Source organism: Mandrillus leucophaeus, unplaced genomic scaffold (genome assembly GCF_000951045.1).
Source record: "Mandrillus leucophaeus isolate KB7577 unplaced genomic scaffold, Mleu.le_1.0 Scaffold80, whole genome shotgun sequence".
In the NCBI taxonomy this organism is placed as follows: domain Eukaryota; kingdom Metazoa; phylum Chordata; class Mammalia; order Primates; family Cercopithecidae; genus Mandrillus; species Mandrillus leucophaeus.
Window position 1 is genome coordinate 3212190 of NW_012108697.1, and position 24818 is coordinate 3237007.

Consider the following 24818-nt stretch of genomic DNA (forward strand, 5'->3'; position numbering starts at 1 on the left):
ATGCCCCCTCTCCAAAACTGAGCCCAAAAAGAGCATTACAAGGAAGCGAAGGGGCATATTTTTGTTTCCAAGCGAAACAAAACACATTTTGGAGCATCTTGTCTTCTTAGCACAGTTGCAAGTTAAGAAACATGGGGGTAACATTCACTCTATGATTACTATTAGAATCCCGACTGAGAAATAATAACTTCTCAGCAAGCCATATACCAATGCAGCATCATCACTGCAATCTAGTCTATAAATATCAATGCTAGATCCATATCAAAGACTGTTAAAAGGATATTTCAGAGTATATTATTTTATTAGTTGATTAATTCTTCCAATTATAATGAAATTACAGGTTACAGTTTCGGAAACATGAATTCCAGAAGCATAACTGATGAAACTGCTACTACAGGCACAAGAAAAGAATTAAGCCATCAAACAAAAATAAAAAATACTTTAAAAGAAATGCAGATGTGATGTTTTAAGTTTTTGGAATTAAGATTTCTAATTTGACACAATTAGGCTTAACAAAAATAAATCTTCTGTCAAAAATGTTGATTGTAATAAGCCACAATTTAATATATAAATAACATTCACTGCTTAAATTCAGGGGCAAGGGCTTCACGTAATTTCTTCATATAGAGGTTTTCAAGTTAATTGTTAGTTCCGTTAACACTGGAAAATTCAGATTCTTCACCTAAACATGAACATAAGCAAATACAACAAGCAGATACTCTATCTTGCAGAAAAATAATATTTATGTTATCCCTCACCTCAAGAATAATCTTACACATCAAAACTGCAACTGATTATATTCATTTAGTAAATATACAACTGCTCTCCTGTAGGGAAGATAACACAAAAAGGTTGTAGGGTGAGGGTTTTTGTATATTTCTCCCCTTCATTTTATATATCATGATTACTTTTTCTGAGGCAGGATGTCAGTAATGCATCTTAAATTCAAAGAGTTGTTGAAAACCACTATCTAGAAGCTTCTAAATTAACATCTGCATCACATAATGATGACATACCAATAAAAAAAATTCGAGAAAATTCTCAATCAATGCAGTCAAACTAAACTCAAAAGTAATTCATACTACTCTATACTATAAGCAATTAGACAATTTTTAAATTGCAATATAGGCCATTATGTCTTGATAGAAAAATAAAACCCAACCTTACTAAATAAAAAATATGACTACCTCTAAAAAAGAGTGCCAAAGCATATTTTATATGTTTGACTTAATTTTTTAAAAATAGAATTATTCAGCATCCCTCATTAACACAAGGATACAATTATAAACATTGTGGTAAATATTTGCTGAGCCACACAAAAAAAGTCTGGCGTTGCATTATGAAACAGTCCAGCAAACTCAGAAAAATGAGAATTCACTTGGGTGCTGTATGCTACAAAAAGGAAAGTGTTTAACAATGACGAAAACTTTGGCCATTCTTAGGTATCTATGTATACAGAGTAGCAGGGCATTTATAACATATGTGTGTTTCCCCAAAAGGATAATAGATCCATGGTGTCTTATGTTAAACCTAATAATTTTGGGTGGGGGAAAGGAGTTTATTTAAGAACAGTTTACAGTAAAGTAAATCAGAATGTTAGACAAAAAAAATCATACTAGCTTCTTTGAGAAACTACATAAATAAACTTGAAGTTAGAGCCTACAATAAAACTACACTCAGGTAGAGTTTTAAGATATTCCTTTATTATTCCTCCTTATTTTCGGCCATGAAAGTATTAACTTTGTCCCAGTTCCAACAAAGAACAATGATCCCTGAGATAAGCATGATTAGGATATAGTTATGTTTTAAAAGATTGTGAGCAGAAAAGATTACTGAACAATATAAACGATACTTTTTGCTCTGTGTAGATTTATCTGGAAAAACAAATCCAAAGATCCACTTCAGATTTAAGAACTCAATTTTATAGAGAAAAGCAGAATTTAAAAAAAAAAAAGAAGCTAGGAAGTACTCACCTCTTCACGTAATTTTATCAACTGCAACATGAATGCACAAAAAAAAGATAAAAAGGAAAGAAATGGCAGGAAAGAAAGATCAGTTGTGTGACAGGATACAGAATTAACATTGACAATTTATCTGTTTACATGTTTAGCATTTAAAAATCACAGACAAACACATTAAAAGAACCTAAACATAGACTACATGCAGAGTTTTTTGAACGAATAAAGATCACTTTCTCACACTGTCACATTAAACAAAGAGAATAGTGTGAAATTCTCTTTTAAAGTACATCTAAGACACCATCATGAAATAAAGGGGAACGACTTCATAGAAGTCTATATTATAAAGAAAGAAAACAAGTTTACTGTTCCTCTCTTCTAAGAATGTACCATTGAAGAGGTTTTGTATATACAAGTTTTCAGGATGTTTCTCTATTTGGAATCTTGACAACTGATTTCAGATTTTACCTACAAATGAAAATGATTAATAGCTCATGCTTTGGTTCCAAAAACTATTTAAAACAACAAACTATTATGTTAGTTAATGTTATACTTGTACCCACTCTAGTAATAAGACTGCATTTGGAGGTAATGTTATTTTAATAGAAAATAAAGTATGCCAGGATAGAGAATACTTATTTAGAACATAGTATCAAAAATTCATTATCATATGAACTTTCGTGTATATAAGAGTCAATTTCTAGGTTTTTGTTTTGCTTAAGAGGCTACTGCAATCATGTGACATGTTTTCATTTTAATTTTTGAATGATTTCTTCATTTTTCAATTTTCTTCATATTGTAAACTAGCAATGAGCTCTTAATTCATTTATATTGCAGTTTGTTTTCACTAAAGTCAAACAAAAAAATCACTCCTTACTTGTTAGTCAATTCTCCTATGATAACATTTTAATTCTCTTATTTAGAACATTTTTCTATTTGCCTTAAATATATAGATAAAACAAGCTGCCTAACTCTTTAGGAACTAAAATAATTATATAACCATATATCTGGCTCATTGTGTGTGTGTGTATGTGTGTATGTGCATGTGTATTTGACACTATTCTCAACTACAAATATCACTGTATAAGTGAGATGACGACCACAGTTTCTGCAATGACTAGAAACTGAAACCTACGTTGTTAACAGACTAAACCACATTCCAGGTCTGAAATTTGCATCCTCAGCAATTCAGGTCTACAACTGATAATTTTTAAACATCCAAATATCTGTAACATCTGTTACAACACTTGACATATGCAGGCCAATAAATTAAACTATTGCTTTGGGAGAAATGTGCCTGAATTGCTCACTATAAGTCTCTCTAAAAGTATCATGTTTACTGTAGCCCGGATATCTCAACGCTTAATGCTGTTTTTGTCCCGAATTCAAGGAAGGCAGTATGCATTCCAGCTTATTCTGTTATTTCATTTGTTATACGAAAAGTATTTTGAGTACCAAAGAATAAGATTTTAAAAACTGTTAAGAATCCTTTATAAAAAAGGTATATAAGTTAACATGTAATGTCTCACGGTACACTCAGTGAAAATGCAACTTTTATTATCATAGTTTCAAAATAGACAAGAAGTTGTCTTTATTTTTATTAACACATTCTCTCAGCAACCATCCAGTAACACACAAGTAAATCATCTTGTCATTTCACGTGAAAAGTTCTAATTCTTCCCCAAAAGAAGCAAAATTTTAAACGAAAATACCTGGCCTATCATATATCGGAATCTTTCTCTTTGCCATCCCAACATCACGGGAGAAAAAGGCAAACATTAATTCTCAAAAAGAGACGATCTGGGAATTGATCGGCCAGCTATCTTTTCTTTCTGGGGGCACTATTCTTCGGTTGACTATGATACTTAAAGGGCCAAAGTTTAAAACTACTCTTCAGCAATAGAGACCATTTGGGGCATGCCACCCTGCCATAATCAATGAGTGTTTAAAAATGCTACCCATTTGTTTTTTCAATAGGTTCCAAACAAAAAACGTTCTATCTTGTTTGTGCTGCATGGCTGCATTCAAGCTCTACATCGGATTTGTAGCTAAGCTAGGTAATGGGAGGGTTTTTCATCTTTATCTTTTTTTTTTTTTTTTTTTTTGGTTAGGCTGAGAGTTATTCAAGTAAACAAAAGATGGCCTATTTTTGAAAATTAACAATGCTTAAACTGAACTGTAAGTTGTGATTTCGTATTTTCTCGAGTTACTAGCTTCATCATAGGCAACGCGAGAGTGTGCAATGCCACCATGTTGAGCTATGATAATCAACATCTTTTTTGAAACAAAGATTTTTTTCCCCCCCAATGCAGAATTTGATACAAGAGGTAATCTGTTCCTTTGTGGGCTGAAAAAATCTGGTTTACGCTGGTTTGAACCAGTGGAATCTCTTGTGGTTAAGCCTTCTGCTGTGACTAAAATCAAAACGGCACTGCAGAGCATGTGAGGGTTCATGCGCGCGCGCCTCTGTGTGTGAGGTGCGTCACGTGACCCCCAGAACTACCGCATTTTTTTTAAAGCTGATAACGCGACTGCCGTCTCTGTCCGCATACAGATAACGAATAAATGCTGAACTCTATTAAACGCCCTTTACACATTATCGTGGGTCGAAGACACAATTTTCTGAACTTATGATGACAGTCTATTTATTTTGCTATAAACCCTCAGCACGTAACGAACAGATTTGTGCCTGGTAATGATCTGCTCTGCCGGGGCTATATGAAATGATACCGACCTTCTTTAGATCTTGGGGAATTAAATTGACCGACTTCACCCCCTGGTCTGTAGCTGAAGTTTGACACACTTTATGCACAGCAAGCCCAAATCAGAACTTAAGAGAACCTCGTATTAAGAAATTAAGCAATCATTATCTGCTAAATATTGCTTTGCCACAAAACTTTCCACACATTTGGAAATAGTTTACTCTTTATATTTTGAATCTTCTATTTAGGATTTATTCAAAGTCACTGATCAATATAATTCTGCAGATCAATATAATACTGAGAGAGTATTAGGGTTCAAAACCAAAGCTTGGAACAGTTTACTTGCCCCATTATCATACATCACTATGAAAGGCTTTATGGTTTTATTCTACAACTTGTGTTTTTCCTTTTATGAGAATGGTTCTCATGAAATGCAATCAAGTTAGGAACTATTAATTTCCACTGTAAATACAACATCACTACATTCAAGAACTCAACTCTTCCAAAGAAATAAAATGTTGCCTTATGGAATGGCAAATATGGTATTTTCAAAGAACAGAATGATAATGATTAAGACAATAGTCCTTGGAAAGCTGATAGCCCAACAGTACTCGAATGGACAAAGTAGGTAATTTTCTTGTCCCTTCTTTGTAAATCAAGCATGAGCTATATTTGATTGAATGAAATGAATATGAATCAGAAATGACTGTACACAAAGCATTTAATTTGGAATTAAATGCAAGGTGTATTGTATGAGGGACATTAAAAATGCTTTTGAAAAATTCTTAATTTCTGAATTTTTAACATTTCTAATCATGGCAGACATGTTTATGTACCTAAGAGTATATTAACATACTTTATAGTTAATTGGCAGACTATAATTATATGCATTAATAGTCAGGTTTCAGATGCCTAAAAAAACTGCATCATAAATTACCAGAATGAGAAATAATAGCTATTGTATTCATATTGTCGAATCTTCGCAAAGAAGCAACTATAAGGAGGCTGTGTATGTGACGTTGAAAATACCTAGCCAGTATTTTACCTATACAATCATTGCTACTAATTCCTTATTTTCCTATTTTGATCTATATTTTTAAACTGACTGATATATCCCAATTGCAGTTAAATGAATATTGCTATTTTTATCTCATTTTGTTTATCTCCAAGTTTATCCATATATTGTTAGTATTCCATGGACGAGAAGTTCTGAAAATCAATTTATTAGCAAATAACTTAGAAGTAAACTTATTTGTAGGCAGAAGATCTTTTCTTATATAAATTATAAGTAACCCTACCTAGAAAAATCTCTTCCTAGCTACCGAGCTACAAAAATTAATATAGAGCCAAATTAAAATTTTTTCTTTCTTTACAGAAAGAGCTTCTGTCTTGATTCCATATTCTGAATGAATGCTGATATGGAATAAAAAAGTTATTCTCAAGTGACCATACCTAGTTAAGGATGTGTTTTAGTTTGAGGGATTTTAATTCCTATATTATGACAAAGAGCCTTAAAACAAAATGCAGTGACTTCATATGAAATGGAAACTTTGCTACATTTGGTAACAAAATATCCAAAAAGTTAAGTGTGGTCTCTTTGAACTTTTACACCTCATTCAAATTTTAGACGGAAAAGTTCACACAAGTAATAATCTAACAGTACATATTCTCGTGACTATAATTTATCATACTCTATTTATTGAAGTGACAGTTCCTTACATCTAAACTTCAGGTTCTCCAAGCACTTTCAGAATTTGTAAGTTTGATTTATACAAGTCCAGGGGAAATCTGTGCATAATCACTTTAAAGTGACAGGAATATAGTTTGAAAAATTCAGAAAATATGAACTCAATCTATTTTTGTGGAACAGTTTTCTTTAGGCATAAAAATCATACTTATATGTACGCAAGGCAAATGTTTTAGACATATAAAATGTCCATTAAGAGAAGTGAACATGTTTGAAAAAAAAAGGGATCCCTGTCATAGAACTACAACATCCATTACAATAAAGGCGTCTGAGTTAGACAGGCACACCCCCTTCCTTTCTATTTCCTCTGCATTAGGCAGTAGTTTCAAATGAGGGAAAGATCTATAGCTGTTTAAAGAACTGACATGGGAACTACGCATTCACTTTTTTGCAAAAAAGTTAATGCTTTTTTTTTGCAGTAGATAGGAAATAAAAGTATGACTCATTCATTCAAGAGGTATGAGCAATCTAAATCTCACTTTAAAAACAGAAGAAAATATTTCTCTCATCCTCACATTATTTAATCTATTATGAGTAAAACCCCTTTATCACATCACCCTTTTATGTTTGATGTGCTGTTTTTTTTTTTCCTTTAGCTATTCTCACATTTCAATCAGGGAAGCTGAAATCCCAAGTCAAATCTGAACGTGTTCACATGTCTGAACTCAAGCTGATAACATCCAAATAGTGGAGGAGGTGAGATCTTTCCAAAAACAAACATCATCAGCTCAGTCATTCTTCTCTCTTTTTGGGGGGTGGGTGAGTAGAGTCCTTAATCACACAAACAGCATCCCTGTTACGGATTATAATATAATAGATAGCAATATACTATTAGCATATATGGACCCACAATATCATCCATTTGAGATGGTAAATACAATTATGCAATTTTCATAATATGTATCAATATATAATGTGTCACTATTGTATGGAAATGTTGGTTTACTCAGTGACTGATTTATGTTCATTTTCCTTTAGGCGGAGTAGAGACTTTTATAATACTTGCCAAAGTGGCATTAGTAACCATGTTCAGGTCTTGCTTCTGAAGGTCCCTATCATGTATTTTCTTTAAAAGTGTCAAAGAAAATCAGTCATTAGGGCTCTTTTGACACATTTTTAAAGTCATCTCTACACTGAGGTTCTTAAAACTTTTTTAAAGTTGTATACAGTATCTGCATGAATTAATGGAGTCTGCAGTATTAATTCAAAGAAAGAGGCGGGACATTAATTAGACTCATGACACTACGGTATGATCCAATGAGAACCGACAGCCAAGGTGTAAAGCCCTTTTAAGAAGAAATTGTACCTTATTTTTTTGCCTATGCAGATCTTAAACTGCAAAAAGATTTATCCTATTATTATTATTATTATTATGACTCTTATTTGACAGAAGCAGGTCCTCTATATTGGTATCCAAGTTCCACACTGTTGCTTCCAATTTGCATTTTGGTGAATGTATTTTTAAGAAGCCACACAATAGGAGACTGGGCTACCCTGTTGAATTTTGAAAGCTTACTTTCATTTGTTTTGCTGCAAGTGTTGATTTAATTATACTGCATTATTATCAAAGCTGTATTATGTACTTTTTTATTCCTTTTACATGTGTTTGAGGTGAAGACCTTGGCTTTGTCTGCAAACGGTGTGTTTCAAGTTATTCCTTAAGTACTAAATAATAAAGAAAAGAGAAGAAAAGATTTTTTTAAAAGATAGCAGACAGTGATCACAAGGTAAAGGGTTAAATGTAAGATCTCCAAGAAACATTTTGAAGTTGATTAAGACTCCAGCTTTGCATTAAACAGTATCGCTTCCACATGAGTTGCTGCTAATACCGTTAAGGAGCAGCTTGAGAGCCCAGTGCGCCAGTGACCTCCTTCACCCTCCAGCCACCCACCGGGCCTTCCTGATTAGCATTCTACCTGGTTCTCGGAGGAATTCCCATCATCCCCCAGGAGCTCATTCCGTACTTCGTCACTGTAGGCGATCCGTGACCTTTTCTATAAAACAAAACAAAAAGGGAGAGAGTGAGAGGAACGTTAGAAAGTAAAGGCTTCCAAGCTTTATTGGTATCAAGGCTGATCTCAAACCTCGAGAGCCCCCTAATGGAAACCTATTGGCTACAATCTGCACACCAAAGTTGTGTAAAGTTCCTGAACTTGAGAAGTTTCATGTAAATTAGAAGTTTTTAAGATGTCAATAATGAAAGGAAACTCTGCGTTGTGTAAGTATTCTATTAATATTCATAAATGGATCCGAACTTGTATATTATTCCATACATTGCCATTCAAATAAGACACTAAACTGAAAGAAATACAGCTATATAACTGTATGTCTGTAAAACTCACTAGATTGTACTTAAGGCAGGAGTATACGGTGTTTTTTTTTTTAATATTGTGGCAGGAAATGGACATTACAAAGCTTTCAATTTAGGACTTTAAAAGTCTCTAATACTAGGGTAATAATTATATCTCCAACTATACTCTGCAATGCCTAGAATAGCATGTCTATATTTCTTTCATTATTGTGATGTTACTAAACAGAAAGAGAGGGAATTTAAAAGCCCCTCCCCGGTACAAACAATAATTTAAATGTCTCCCAGCTCTCTATAAATAATGGCCTAAGGAAAAGTAATGAAAGTGTGTGTGCGCGTGTGTGCATGCATGCGTGCATGTGTGTCTGGTAAAAGAAACTAAATTTCCCAGACACAGTAAATAAAGGCAAGTAGGCTATGAGTCAACTTTTCACAGTCCCAGTAAATAAAGACAAGTGGGCTATGAGTCAATGTTTCACACACTGAAAATGTGTTTTACAAGAAATACACCCTTCTCTATAAAGTCAGAGGGACATGTCTGCAAGCAATTCATGAATTATCTAAATGTATACACATTCGGAAAAGCCAAAAGACTGAACATTCGTTGGAAAGCTGAAGTGTGGGCCTCAGATCCCACTTCAGCATCACTATTTCAGATTTGCAAGTTGCTTTGTTGTCTTTTCTGCTTCAGAATTCACTAAGAAAACCATTCCATTAAAAAATGGCAGCTGGAAAACAGTAATCTCTTCCTCACTTGCGATCTAGAGTTTGGGACTTAAAATTTCTTACTTGTTCAACTGTGATCTGAAAAAGTATTGTAGTTTAAAAGGACTATCAATTCCAGAGCAGATGTCAACAATATGATTTTTAAATTAGATTTTAAACTAGTGAATAAGCAACACTGCTTGACCACATAGAGATCATAATACCTTAAACATCAAACATATTACATTGGAATTTAAAAGAACCTTAGACAAGAACAACCAATACACTTTAAATCATTTTGAAGTTACAACTTTTCCCAGTTGGGGTTCCTTATCTTAACCACAAAACACAGAAAATTATTTCAGTAACTATGTTTATCAATTCTCCCAAGGATGGTGCATAAGAAAAAATTTAGTTCATTACATATATTTGAAGACAAGGCTTAAGTCTCTGGCAGAATCCAGTTGAAAAGGCTGAATGGAGTAGAAATAAAAATAAATAAATCTAGACATTCCTTTGCTTTTTAGGGAAAAAAATAAGTTTCATGGAATTCTAAAGGTAGCTCTGGTTAAACTGACACTGGAACACTGGGGTCCTGACTCACAGCTCAGTGCTCATTCTACCACACAAAATTTCCTCTTCATTATATTACCTTTTTAGGAAAAAGGCACAAGAATTGCAAAATGTTTTGATATTAAGGAGATGGTGGCATCCACTCCCTGCCCTGAGTCTCCACCCTAACCCCCATTTCCCCGCCACAAATGCGTATCTTATACCTTGGCTTCTGCAATAAGTCTATAAGTAGATAAATAAAACCAACAATATTGCAGAGAGGAGGACAGAGTAAAGAACTCAAGTCCTCAGCATGAAGTCAGTAAACATATCTATATCAGATCTCTCGACAATTCAGTAGTGACCCAACTCAGTCATTTGTGAACATGCCAGACTTTTCTCCATCACAAACAGCATATATTAAGCCTGGTTCTCTTATTGTATTTACTGAAGCCATTATTAATTAGCTATTCCTATTGACTTCATACAGAATCACATTTAAAAATGCTAAATTATCAGGGCAGTCCACTTCATGGCCTTAATACGATATTTAGATCAAGCCAAAGCTTGCTTTTGCTCATTTGGAGTTCCTACTACAGTAGCTTCAAACTAGCTAAGCAAAAGTATTTTACAGCATTAAAGGAAATGGAAACCTTTAAACAGGCTGTGGTATCAGAGCTGCCTTTTTAATTATTCATTTCATCACTATGGGGGACAAAAACATTCCACAGTATGCAAGAGTATCATATGGAGATTGTTTTTGTTTTCTCCCTTTTTTCACCAAAATACCAACAAATTGGCATAGATTGTTCAATTACATTATATTCTTATTTTGATTTACTATACTTCAAAAGGAGAAAATTATAAATGTGTATCCCTAAATATCTAATCTTGTTTTGGTTAGAATCCACTGCTTTTAAAAACCAGCAATTAAGAGTGTACATGCTCAGCAACAGAGGAGAACTAAGGCTTTATCCACAGTTGAAGGGTGGTCCCTGTAAATGTCATTCTTTACCGTTGGGATGGTAAAAACTGGTTGTTTGGATGGCTTTCTGGATATAATTAAGCAAATGATATGCTGAGTTTAACCAAGTGGTCTCTAACAGGACTGACTTTTCTTAAAGAATGAAAAGACAACTCATTTCAAATATCAGAAATAGTTCCTCACGAGCATGACACGACAACGCTGAAAACTGAACTCTTTATATGTGAGTTTCATTTTCCAAACAGAAAACAAATCAAGACTATTAAAAAAAACAACTAATTACATTTAGATGCCCAACATTGGTATTTTCTCATAATTTTTTACGACTTGAAAGTTTAAGTTAGCTGATTGTACCTAACTATAACTGAGTCTGCAAGATCATTATTAAACTAACTGAATACCAAAAAAGGGGAAAAATCCTTTGAATGACAAACTGCTTATTTTATGGGTAATTTTCCTCTAAGACATCAATAAATTATGTTACCTTTTATGGAATTAAAAAAAATCTCATGCTACATTAATAAGTACCTACACAATAATTTAATTTCGAAGATTCAAAGTTAATAAAACTCAAGCATTTACTGTATCTTGATAAAGTTCACTAAAATATTTTTTCTTTATTATCAACGGTATAAAATTTGTACTTTAGCCAAATGCAAACATGAGAATTTGAGCTGGAAATGTCACACATTCAGCTACAGTTTGAAGGAGCCCAATTCATAATGCATTTTATAAATAGTTAATGACTTCTATACATAAGCTAACCAGGCAAATCAAGAAATTGTCAACATTTTTAGTCTTAGTTGTCAGTTACCACTGTCTACTGGTGCTTTATATGTGGCTTCTGGAGAAGACAGAAGCTCTATGCAGTTTGTAATCTACTGCAATTTCTGGTCTGTACCATAAGAGTGGAAAAGCTTCAGCTGACAATACTTGCCACACACACACATACACACACAACATACACAGAGTTAAATACAAGAGTACTCCTCACTTTTAATTGTGTGTTTGTGTAAAGTTTACTTCTTCTAACTTATATACTTTGGTAGACTACATGGTTAGAAAGAAAATCTACAGACCATACATGAACTATAGAAAAAATATGACAAATAAACAACTGATTGTTACCACTAAGAAGTTAGATGCACTAGTTTCAATGGCTATTTTAAACTGATAACACAAGTGAGTTATGAATGCGAGAATTTCGGATTCAAGGCGATTTTTGATTTTTACTTGGTATAAGAACAGGTCCTTTGCATACTGATTGGCTGATTTTCTTAAAGCCAAGTTCAAACAGATACACTTGCTCAGCTCTGTCTGGAAATTTGGCTTGAAACAATCTTTCTACTTGACCCAAGCCTTGACATTTCCCAACTGAACTGAATGTGTTCCTGGACAGGCACTGCGAAATTAGAAACAAAACGAATTAACTTAGCTTAAACTAATTAAAAACTGTGATCTGTGGTACCGCCTCCTGTATGATTCTACATGTGAAATAGAGTATACGTAACCAGAATGAGGATTCTACAGCCCAGAAATAGCAAAAGCATAACAATGAAGTTGGTTTATTACTAAAGCGTATATGAGAATTTAATTTCCATGGCGTGCACATGGCAAAGCAATTGCTTAAATTGCCTCACCTGGGAATTTAATACAATGTTATCATCAGACCAGCCACATTGTAAATAGATTTATAATGCTTTCCATGTGCTGTACTCTGTTGCATATGAATTAAGTAATGATCTGGTATTACAATAAAATCAGCTAGTTCCCACACCTGGCAGACAGGATATTTCACTAAATTAATACTCATACAACTACATCACAAGGCATAGGAGAGGAAACCATCTCAAAGGCATTCGACTTGAGTTTTACATGGGATGCAAATATTTGATGGCTATGTAGAATGTCACCACACTGAATAGGGCTGCTGAAGACAATCTGTCTCTAACATCTGTATCACAGAATTAAGACGTTCTCATTCCCATTCGATTTTGGCCTAATTTTCTTCATTCAGCACTTTAATTACTAATCAGCAATCCACAACATTCACAAACACTAAGCAAGCCCTTTATTCTAATCTATGTGCTGCAGACAGCCAAATAATTGATACAGAGTGCAGTATGGTTTTGGTAAGTAATGAAAGAACAGCTTGTCCTACTTCCTAATCAAATGGGTCTATAGAAGAAATGGTTAATAGATTTCTCCATAGGTCTAAAACAAATTACCCAGTCTGGCCAGACTTTTCCATTGCTTCTACCATGTCTTTCAGTCTCCATATATTTAATAATGCCCAAGGTTACCAGGTGATACATCTATTAAAAATTGCTACGCTTTCATAGCCAAAGAATTTAACTGCTCCAAAGAATTTAACTGCTCCTGTTATAATTAACACTTTGGGATATCTACAGAAAACGATGAAATTATATTGATTAGTTAGTCATATAATTGCTGGCATTCATTTCTTACCTAATTTTATCTGGTTCTAATTAAATAATATCATACTTCTGTAATGCCCAGATGGCATTTTCGAAAATGCATCTATCTTTGGCACCAAGCGTTCCATTTTTAGCCTCACTTCTATTTCTCATGGACAATTTCAGCTTTTCAGCCACATACCACCCCTGCACCAGGACTCAAAAAGGCTCATCAATCCAGGACAGAGAGCTCACATAGTCCAGAAAAAAAATTAAATGGAATGTATGAATTTTTGTTTATCACGGTATTCTCCATGCTGTATTAATTTCTAGCAAAAAGCAATTTAAGGTTAAAACATGTATCATACTACATGGCTTAGGTAAAGGTAAAGAAAATTGTTAGATAAATGTTTGATCCCTGGAACATTGTTAGGATGGATGGAAAAGCACAGGGTACTAAATAAAAAGAACAGTGATAGCATTTCAGTATGTGATCTTGGTCGAATTAAGTTTTCTGAGCATCAGTTTCTTCATCTCTAAAATAATGGTATAGTATTTCTTTCCTAGGGCTGTTGTGGAGATTTAAATGTTATAAACAAATGCAAACCTATCCTAACACTTTGTATATGATGACCTTCAGAGCATGTTCAACTAAATTTTAGTTGATAAATACTGGAAAGGATGCAGTAAAACTAGTAGGCATACATGGCTGAAAGTATAAATTATGCATCCTTCTTAAAAAATCATTTGCCAATACATACCAAAAATGGCTTTAAAAATCTGTATTATTTAGATCCTGTAATTCCACCATTACTGTTTTGCCCAATTCCTTATTTTATGGTGCTGCAATTTCTGGATGGCTTCCAATAGTAAAAAACTTTACTGCATTTCTTTAATGCTATTAGAGAAAGTAAGTTCCAATCTGTTTCTTCTATGTAGTCATTCCTCTAAACATGGCTTGCTCTTGCTCAAGGGACTGTTTAGAGTTAAAGGTCAAGCTCATTCGCTGGAAGGTGCACATGCCACATGTCACCAATACTGTAGCATTAATAAAGGGAAAGCACACTTTGTGTCTATCATAAGCTCATGGCCAATGGACCATATGCAAGCCACCAGAGAAAAAATACTAACACACCCTGCTGCAAGGCTACCAACAGAGCTGGAAAGTAGGTTACCGTGAGACTGCTGAAATAATGCATTGTTCTTTAGCATGCAACACCAGAAAAAAAGTTAAAAATTAGTTTTAAAAATTTTTGTCTTTTTATCGTAATCACTCTCATTTATTATTTTTGCTTATACTTTCAAACACATTTTCCATGTTCAAAATGGAAATTTATGTTCTGGCTATAAACAATAAGATAAATTATACCACATTTCCCCTTGTGTTAAAAATTTATAATATAATATGCGAATATTTATATGCATATCATGAGGTTTTATATATATATATATACACACACACACACACACAGAGACTAACAAACCCATTTGCAATCCATATGGAATGATAACTATGTTTACAATGCTAGGACAGACTTTTATTTATATTAGGAACTCTGCCCATATTGCTGCTATATCATTTAATGATTTGCAAAACAGAGAGCCCAGAAATTATGCAACTGCACTTCTTCATTTCCTCTTCCAGCATTTCTAAACTTTAGCCTGTAATTTAAATGTAGCGTTAATGTTTCAAAAGGCAACATAAGTTAGTATCATGGCCCCATTTGCTTGCATATGCTTGCAGTTTATGACTTTTGACACTGCTATTGAATACGGTGTGGCTGTGTCTTAAATCATGTTAGCTTGTCAATCAACAATTAAATTACTTCATTCAGAAAATCAGCTCGTGATAGAATGCCCAGATGTTGTTGTCAGCATCTGGAATAGTGTAAGTATGCAGTGGAGGAAATCTAATCCTTTAAAGTCTTTTGATATGTAAAATAAAATAACTCCATAGACTCTACTTGAAATAATCAAAATATCAAAAGGTTTATTATCTTGTTTGTTAATGATTTATAAATATACTATACACCCCACTGGAAAATGTTACTCTGATAAATAAATGTTTTGCATTAGATGCTTCATTTGTATTTTAAAGTAAACTACTACAACAAAGTATATACGTGTATACAAGTAATTCATATAATGCTAGTTTCTCATATAATGCTAGTTTCTCTATATCATCTGCCTAGCACTGGGAAGGAAAAGGGGTCATTCATTGAAAATCTGTCCATAGTCACAGTTTCAAGTGATCTAGACATTCAAGAACAAGTTATCCTGAGGATTGTCTGTAACTGACACCAACTTATCACGCGAGGCTTCATCTGAATCAGGCTGCAAATTTAGAGACAAAGGGTCCTAAGCCAGATGAATGATATATCCAAGGCCACAGAGCTAGGAAAGATGAGGCAGAACAAGGACAGAACCCATTCCTCAATGCCAGTGTTCTTTTCACTTTATTACACCACCACAACAGGCTGGAGTCCCCCTACCTTCCTTCTCCAAAGCCAAGGTTGGATGCACGATTCACCTAGTTCTATGAACTTATCACCAGCTAGTTAGTCTAAAGGTTTTGTTTCTGGTCACCCCTCTCTAAAAACAACAAACCAACAAACCTTTATATGTTGTTATCAACAGCTAGAATATTGGATACCAATCGAGAGTTCAAGGGTGATAAATGCTTAAGGTAAACTGTTTTATTTGATAGAACAAAGCATCCGATCTCAGAGGGTGAGTCATAGCCACACCTATGGGTGTTATTTAGATATGTTTCACGATTAATCTTCAAAGGCTGTACCATAAAGCAACAATAGCTTACCTATGGCTCAGAGAGGAGCCGCACCAGCTATTAAGATGTGTTCAGAACTGCCTGCTTACTCAGAAAATCTGGTGACTCCTGGTTACTTTAAAATTCTAGATTGCAATCAGCCACCTCATAGGCAAACAATTTTTATAACCTATTTTCCTGGTACTTACTTTTGGACCCATGTTGCGACAGATTCTTTATTATAGACTACGCTGTGATATAGTGAGGTTATAGGGTTCATAATTCAGAGATATATAATGTCTTTTAATGTTTTATGGATATAGCCAATGAAACTATGATGCTTAGGCAATATAAGAAAATTATTTTAGCCCAAATTTTCTAGGAAAACATTTTGACGGTTACTTCTATACTAGGGTGACCCAAAACAAAATATAATGAATATGAAACTTCATGTCTCATTCATAAGTAACATGTTCTTCCTAAAAGATTCTCCATTTTAGGTTAAATAAAATAAAATCTTGCCTACTCAGATGTTTTGCTTCATCAATTAAGTGTTTTCTTGTGTATCTTCAATGTTTCATCCTCTACTGGTTCTTTCCTTTATGGTAGGTATATCAACACTTTTAAGTGTATCTCAGCTTTACACATTTTAAAAAGTTATGTTATGTCATATACATATATAAATTTAGCACTAATGTTTCAAAAGGCAACATAAGTTAGTATCATGACCCCACTTGCTTGCATATGCTTGCCGTTTACAACTTTTGACATCTATCTATCTATCTATCTATCTATCTATCTATCTATCTATCTATCTATCTATCTATCTAGAGAGATGAGGTCTCAGCATGCTGCCCAGGCTGGTCTTGAACTCCTTGGGCTCAAGCAATTCTCCCATCTCTGCCTCCCAAAGTGCTGGGGTTACAGGCATGAGCCACAGCACCTGGCAGTTATTTCATTCTACATTACTCTCCCCCAGCAAATGCCCAACCTCTCTTTATGCTTCCCTTCCTAGCCAAGCTTCTTAACCCATTTATGCCCAGTGTTCCATTACTGGAACGCTAAGCTTGTGGGAGTTATTTATATCCTACCACTCAAGGTCATGGCAAAGGTCTGAGTGTTCACACAAAAAAATATGCAACCTCCAGCATAAATGGGTTAATAGACTATTTTACATGCACTAACTCCATTTATTCATGTCTCAATCATTTCTCAGCTTATTATGAACTAGTCGCCTTTCTACCACTCTGCAGGTCTTTCAAAGATCACCAATGACTTCCTAGTTGTCAAAACTATTGGTCATGTTTTGTAAATGAACTTTTTATTTTATGATTGTTTCAGATTTATAAAAAGGTTGCAACAGCACAGAGAGTTCCCATATAACCCACATCCAGTTTGTCACAATTAATAAATTATTCATTATTATTAATTAAAGTCATCCTTTTTTTCAGATTTGCTAAGCTTTTACCTAATGTTCATTTTCTATTCCAGGATCCCATCCAAGACTCCACATTATATTTAATAGTCATGTCTTCTTAGGCTCCTCTTGGCTGTAATAGTTTCTCAGACTCACTTGTTTTTGATGACCTTGACAGTTTTGAGGAGTGGTGCTCAGGTATTTTATAAAATGTCCCTCAACTAGGATTTGCCTGATATTTTTCTCATGACCAGATTGGAGTCATATATTTTCCGGAGGCAGATCCCAGAAGTAAAGTACCACTTTGATCACATCATATCAAAGCTACATACAATCAGCATGACTCATCATTATTGATGCTGACCTTGATCACTTGGCTGAGGTAGTGTTTATCAGGTTTATCCACTGTAAAGTTACCCTTTTCCTCTTTTCATGTTGTACTCACTATGCATTAGCTCACATGTAAGGAGTTGGGAATTAGGCTCCACCCCCTTGAGAGTGGAGTATCTACATAAATTATTTGGCATTCTATTGCATAGGAGATTTGTCTATTCAATCATTAGTCCAATCATCTATTCATACCAGTATGGCGTCATGGCTATTTATTTTATATTCTGGGTTATCATCCAACACTACTTCATTTCTTTTGTTGCTCAGATGGTGCCAATTTTTGCTGCAATGGTCACTTTTCAGTCCTTTTTCAGGTCTGACCTCTTGATAGTACCTGAACTGTTGCCCACTTTCTCCTTAACAGATTCAGCACCATGCTCCCTTTGAATTCCTCCCATCCTTGGAGGAATTGTACTTCTCTTTCTCAGTCTCTCCTTAGTCTCCTTCATTGTAACTTCTCTCACGATCTGCCCATGAATGCTGGTGTTCCCCTAGGTCTCTGTCCTTAGCCCACTTCTCACTCATCTGAATGATCTCTTTTATACCTATTGTTCAAACCATCACCCAGGAGCTGGCAAAGATGTTTTCTGCATATTCTACTACAAATCCAATTCCTATTGAGCACTTAAATAATATAAAGGCATCTCAGGCTTAACACAGACCAAGGAGAATATTATCTTTCTTCTACCGAATGCTCCACCTCCTGTTTTCCCTAATGATGGATAGTATAACCATGCACATGGTATTCTTAGATAAAAACCTAAAAATTATCCCAGTCTTTCCTTCACTACACAGATCCAATCAATCAGCAGGCCTTATCAATTAAACCCTTATTTTTCAGAATATCTACAACTGGGGCCCTTGGCCCTATTTCCAGTATGTTTGTTATCTTATGCATCATTCCCCATTCTTTCTTTATAACTGTTATTAACATATATTTCTCATCCCTCTTTTTATATATGAATTATATTTGGGAGATATTTGGATGGAAAGACTGACATGTTTTTGGCAGAGGTAAGCCAATAGGTCCAAAGTCTCAGTTCTTCATTTTGGGCAGAAAAGGAGATACCTTTTCTAGCAGAATGTCAAAGTTATAAATGAATAATTGTCTAAAAATATAACTTATTTCAGGATAGAAATATTAAAATAGAAAGCAACTATATTCAACAAAAGCCAATATACTATGGGAAAATGGTAAGCAACAGACCACTCTCCAACTTTATAAGTCAATACCACATTTCTCTTTAATTTCAAATACAGGCATATCTCATATCGGCTGTTTTATTGTTCTCATGAGTTAGATATTCCCATTTTTTATTATGTAGAAGCTAAAAGACCACCATTTCAAACGAGATGATGTGCATGCATATTTCTTCTTTGTTTGTCTGATTTGTGGACCTGAGGAATATGGATTACCTCTGTTATCTGCACAAGAAGCTCTGCTACAAGCCTGGCATTCAGTTTGCTTTTATCTCTGAGACCCCAAATTGTACTGTTAGGCAACAGAGGGCACTTATCTAGATTGAACTGTCATACAAATAGATTTTTGTCAGCCATTCAATTTGTATTGGGGAACATGCCAACAAAAACAAAACCCAGCAATTTAAAACAACAATCCTATCCTCTAGTGACAGGAACAAATTGCTGCATTTCAAATGAATAAGAATTACTATAGATCGCACATCTTGCATGTGGGTGCTACAGGAAGAAAAATGTTCTTGGAACTAATTCTGTCTAGTTTCTCTGGCTGTAGTCTAATATAAGAAAGGCACATAGTATGCCTAATACTAATAAACATACAAAAAAAAAAAGCCATGAACAAAAAGGAATTAATTGTTATCTGAGGAGAATGAGGCTGCCTAATGAAGTTCCAAGTCAAAATTCAGTGGCTAGACGAAGGTGACATTATGTTGCATTTTGAATCTGTTCTCTGATCTACGGTCCCTCCAGGAATGCAGGTAGTGCCTCTGCCCACAAAACAGTCAATTTGAGAGGTGAGACCATAATTCTCCTTAGGCCTAAATTGATTCTGGCTCTATGTCTTCAATATCCATAAAGAAAAAGCAAAAACTAGTAAACTGACCGCACCACAGTTACACTGTATCTCAGGCCATCTGGAAGAATATTCACAGTTGATCTATTCAGAGTTGATGTTAACATCAAATGCTAAATATATTGATAATTCATAATTAAATCAATAAAAAATAATAAAATTTTCACAATTGAAAATAGTCTATTCATCAATATCTAAAATAATTAATTTCCCCCTCTATTATGTTTATGTTATTTGAGTTGAATCCTGTTCCCTCTGATAAGCCACATCTTCATTCTGATATTTTATAGCTAATCCTTCAGTGAAACTCAGTCTTGGACTTGTGGAATCATAAACTACCGTAAGAGAAATAAGCAAACATGCAAATTCAGCCCTATGACTCTGCATCAAGCTGAAACAGAAAATAAGTAAGAGTCAAAAACTTCACTTGAACCCATGTAATTTTACTAAACAAATCTAATTAGTTCAATTTTTCAAAGGTAAATATTTACATTTTTAAAATGTTTTCTTATATTAAAATTAGATAAGAATTTAGTACTTTCAAAATTCTGTAATATGTCACTTGGTAAAGCTGTAGCATTATATGTTACAGTAACAGGGACTTATGTTAAGACTTAAGACTTTACCAAAGAACAATTACAAAAAATGATATATTCCACATACAGGCATGAAAAGGACCTCATTGTTGGTAGTTAAAATAGATAACAGGACAAAGGCAAGGTGAAATATAATGTTTCAAGTTACCGCTACATTTTGTTAAATAGTAGAGCTATCTGACAATAAAACATTTTTACTTCAAAAGAAGTTATAAAATTATATTACTTTAAAAACATGAAACAACATACCAATACTTAATGGGATGCAGCAAAAGCAGTCCTAAGAGGGGAGTTTATAGCAATAAATGTCTATATCAGAAAAGAAAATAACAGATAAACAATCTACTCTTACAGTTCAAGAAACTAGAAGAAGAAAAATAAACTAAGCCCAAAGTTAGCAAAAGGAATGAAATAACAAAGATCAGGATGTAAACAAATAAAACAAAGACCAGAAAAACAATAGAAAAAAAATCAGTGATACCAAGAGTTGACATTGTGAAAAGATAAACAAAATAAACAATCTTAGCTAAAAACTAGGTAGAAAAAAAGGAGAGACTACTCAGGTAAATAAAATTAGAATGAAAGAGGAGACATTACAACTGAAATACAAAGGATCATAAGAAACTACTATGAACAATTATATGCCAACAAATTGGATAACAGAAGAAATGGATAAATTCCTAGGCACATATAGCCTACTAAGACTGAAGTAGGAAGGAATAGAAAATCCAAACAGAAAAATAACAAATAAGAAGACTGAATAAGTAATAAAAAGTCTCCCAACAAAGAAAATTCCAGGACCGACAGCTTTCACTGCTGAACTCTACCAAACATTTAAAGAACTAATGACAATTCTTCTCAAACTCTTCCAAAAATGTGAGGTAGAGGGAATATTTCCAAATGTATTTTATAAGCCTAGCATTATCCTGATATTAAAGCCAGACAAGGACACTACAGGGAAAAAATACATACATCAATATCTCTAATAAACATCGATCCAAAAATCTTCAACAAAATATAAGCAAACTGAATTCCAGAATACATTAAAAGAATCATTCACCATGATCAAGTGAGATTTATTCCTGAGATACAAGGACGGTTCAATACATGCAAATCAATAAACACGATACAACATATTAACAAAGTGAAGAATAAAAATAATATGATCATCTCAATGGATGCACAGAAAACATCTGACAAAATTCAACACCTTTTCATAATAAAAAATCTCAACAGATTAGGCATAGAGGGAATGTACCTCAACACAATAAAGTCGATATATATAAAACCCATAGCTAAAATCATTCTCCATGGTGAAATGTCAAATGCTCTTCCTTTAAGATCAGGAATAAGACAAAGATGCCCACTCTCACCGTTTCTTTTCAACATAGTACTTAAGTCCTAGCCACAGCAATTAGGCAAGAGACAGCAATTAAAGGAATCCTAACGGAAAAGGAAGAAGTCAAATTATCTCTATTTACTGATGACATAATCTTACATGTAGAAAACCCTAAAGATACCACCAAAAAACTGTTAAAACTGATAAATAAATTCAGTAAAGTTGCAGTATATAAAATCAACATACAAAAATCAATAGTGTTTCTATATACTAATAATGAGCTAATACAAAAAGGAAATTAGTAAAACATTTGCAATAGCAACAAAAAATTAAATACTTAGGTATAAATGTAACCAAGGAAGTAAAAAACTTGTATACTGAAAACTATAAAATACTGATGAAAGAATCTCAAGAAAACACAAATACATGAAAAGATATCCTGTGTTCATGGACTAGAAGAATTAATACTGTGAAAATGTCCACATTGCCCAAATCTACAGATTCAATGCAATCTCTATCAAAATACCATCAATCATTCTTCACAGAATTTTTAAAAATCTTAAAATTATATGGAACCAAAAATGAATCCAAATATCCAAAGCAATCCTGAGCAAAATGAACAAAGCTGGAGGCATTACATTATCTGACTTTAAAATATCTTACAAAGCTGTAGTAATCAAAACAACATGATATTGGTATAAAACTAGACACATGGACCAATGGAACAAAATAGAGAACCAAGAAATAAGACAAATTCACAGCCAACTGATCTTCCACAAGCCAACAAGAACTTACACTGGAGAAAGGACTTACTCTTCAATAAATGGTGCTGGGAACATCAGCTATCCATATGCAGAAAACTGTACCCCTATCTCTCACCATATACAAAACCAATTCAAAGTGGATTAAGGACTTAAACACAAGACTCCAAACTATAAAAACACTAGAAAAAAATCTATGGAAAATTCTTGGGGACACTGGTTTAGATAAAGAATTTATGACAAGATCTCAAAAGATAGGTAATAAACCAAAAATAGACAAATGGGACTTAATTAAGCTAAAAAGTTTCTGCACAGCAAAAGAAATAATCAACAGAGTAAAGAGACAACCTGTTGGATGAGAGAAAACACAAACTATTCATCCAACAGGTGACTAATATTCAGAATATGTAAGGAACTCAAACAATTCTACAGGAAAAAACAAATAGCCCCATATGAAACTTGGCAAAGGATATGAATAGATATTGGCAAAAGAAGAAACATAAATAGCCAATAGGTATATGAAAAAATGCTCAATGTAACAAATCATCAAAGAAATGCAAATCAAAACCACAATGAAATATTCTCTTACCATAGTCAGAATGGCTATTATTAACGAAAAGTAACAGATGTTGGTGAGGATGATGAGAAAAGTGAACAGTGTTAGTGGGAATGTAAACCAGTACAACCACTGTGAAAAACAGTATGGAGATTTCTTAACAAACTAAAAACAGAAGTACCATTCAATCCAGCAATCCCACTACTGAATATCTACCCAAAGGAAAAGAAATCAATATATCAAAGGGATACCTGCACTAGCAAGTTTATTGCAGCACTATTCACAATAGCAAAGATATGGAATCAACCTAAGTGTTCATCAACAAATGAACGGATAAGAAAATGTGGTCCATATACGCAATGAAATCCTACCCAGCCGTAAAACAATTGAAATCATGTCATCTGCAGCAACATGGATGGAACTGGAGGTGGTTCTCTAAAGTAAAGTAAGCCAGGCACAAAAAGACAAATAGTACAACTTCTCACTTATATGTGGCAACTAAAAAATTTGATCACATGGAGGTAGAAGGTGGAAATACAGGTAACAGGGTCTGGGAAAGGTGAATTAGGAGGAGGAAGGAGGATGAAGAGAAGTAGGTTGAAGGGTGCAAACATTCAGTAAGATAGAAGGAATAAATTCAACATCTGACAGCAGAGTAGAGTGACTATACTTAAGTTGGGTGGTAGACATCATAAATAACCTGAATTGAACACTATGCATTATATAGAAATGTAAAAAATCTCACATAAGCCAGGCGCGGTGGCTCACGCCTGTAATCCCAGCACTTTGGGAGGCTGAGGCAGGCAGATCACGAGGTCAGGAGATCAAGACCATCCTGGCCAACATGGTGAAACCCTGTTTCTACTAAAATACAAAAAATCAGCTGGGTATGGTGGCGTGTGCCTGTAGTCCCAGCTACTCGGGAGGCTGAGGCAGGGAAATCGCTTGAACCCAGCAGGCGGAGGTTGCAGTGAGGTGAGATCACGCTATTGAACTCCAGCCGTCTGGCGACAGAGCAAGACTCTGTCAAAAAAACAAACAAACAAACAAAAAACCCTCACATGTACCCCATACATTTGTACAGATTAAATAAATAAATAAGCAAATGGAGCAAAATGCTAACAACAGGTAAACCCAGGTAGAGAGCATATGTTCTTCTTTGTACTACTTTGTACTTTTCATCAAGTTTGAGATTATTTTCAAATACAAAGTTTAAAATGATTTAAAAATGAAAATGACCATCATCCATGGTCAGAGAAGTTCGAAGTTATCAGTTCAGAATAAAAGAGTATTACATACCATTTAAAACTGTTTGGCAATAAAGTATGAATTCTTTTTCTCCTTCATTTAACTGTAATTGTTTTCATTGTAGTGGTGTTGGTGGTGGTTTCTCTGAGTCAAGGCTTCATTCTGTCGTCCATGCTGGAGAGCAGTGGCACAGTCACCCCTCACCGAAGCCAAGACCTACCAGGCTCAAGCAATCCTCCCACCTCAGCCTCCTGAGTAGCTGGTACTACAGGTGCATGCTGCTACAACCTGCTAACCATTTTTTTTTTTTTTTTTTT

General features: G+C 34.3%; 1 protein-coding gene across 3 annotated transcripts in view; it reads right to left on the minus strand.

Annotated features, from left to right (window-relative positions):
• Window positions 1-24818, minus strand: part of VTI1A (vesicle transport through interaction with t-SNAREs 1A) — a 379151-nt gene that overhangs the window by 290580 nt on the left and 63753 nt on the right. For 2 of the 3 annotated variants that reach the window (XM_011967525.1, XM_011967524.1), the window contains exon 4: window positions 8324-8401. In XM_011967525.1, the coding sequence (XP_011822915.1) occupies window positions 8324-8401 (78 nt within the window). Of the gene's footprint in view, window positions 1-1973; window positions 1995-8323; window positions 8402-24818 lie in introns of all 3 variants that reach the window. The other variant, XM_011967522.1, reaches the window with a different exon arrangement.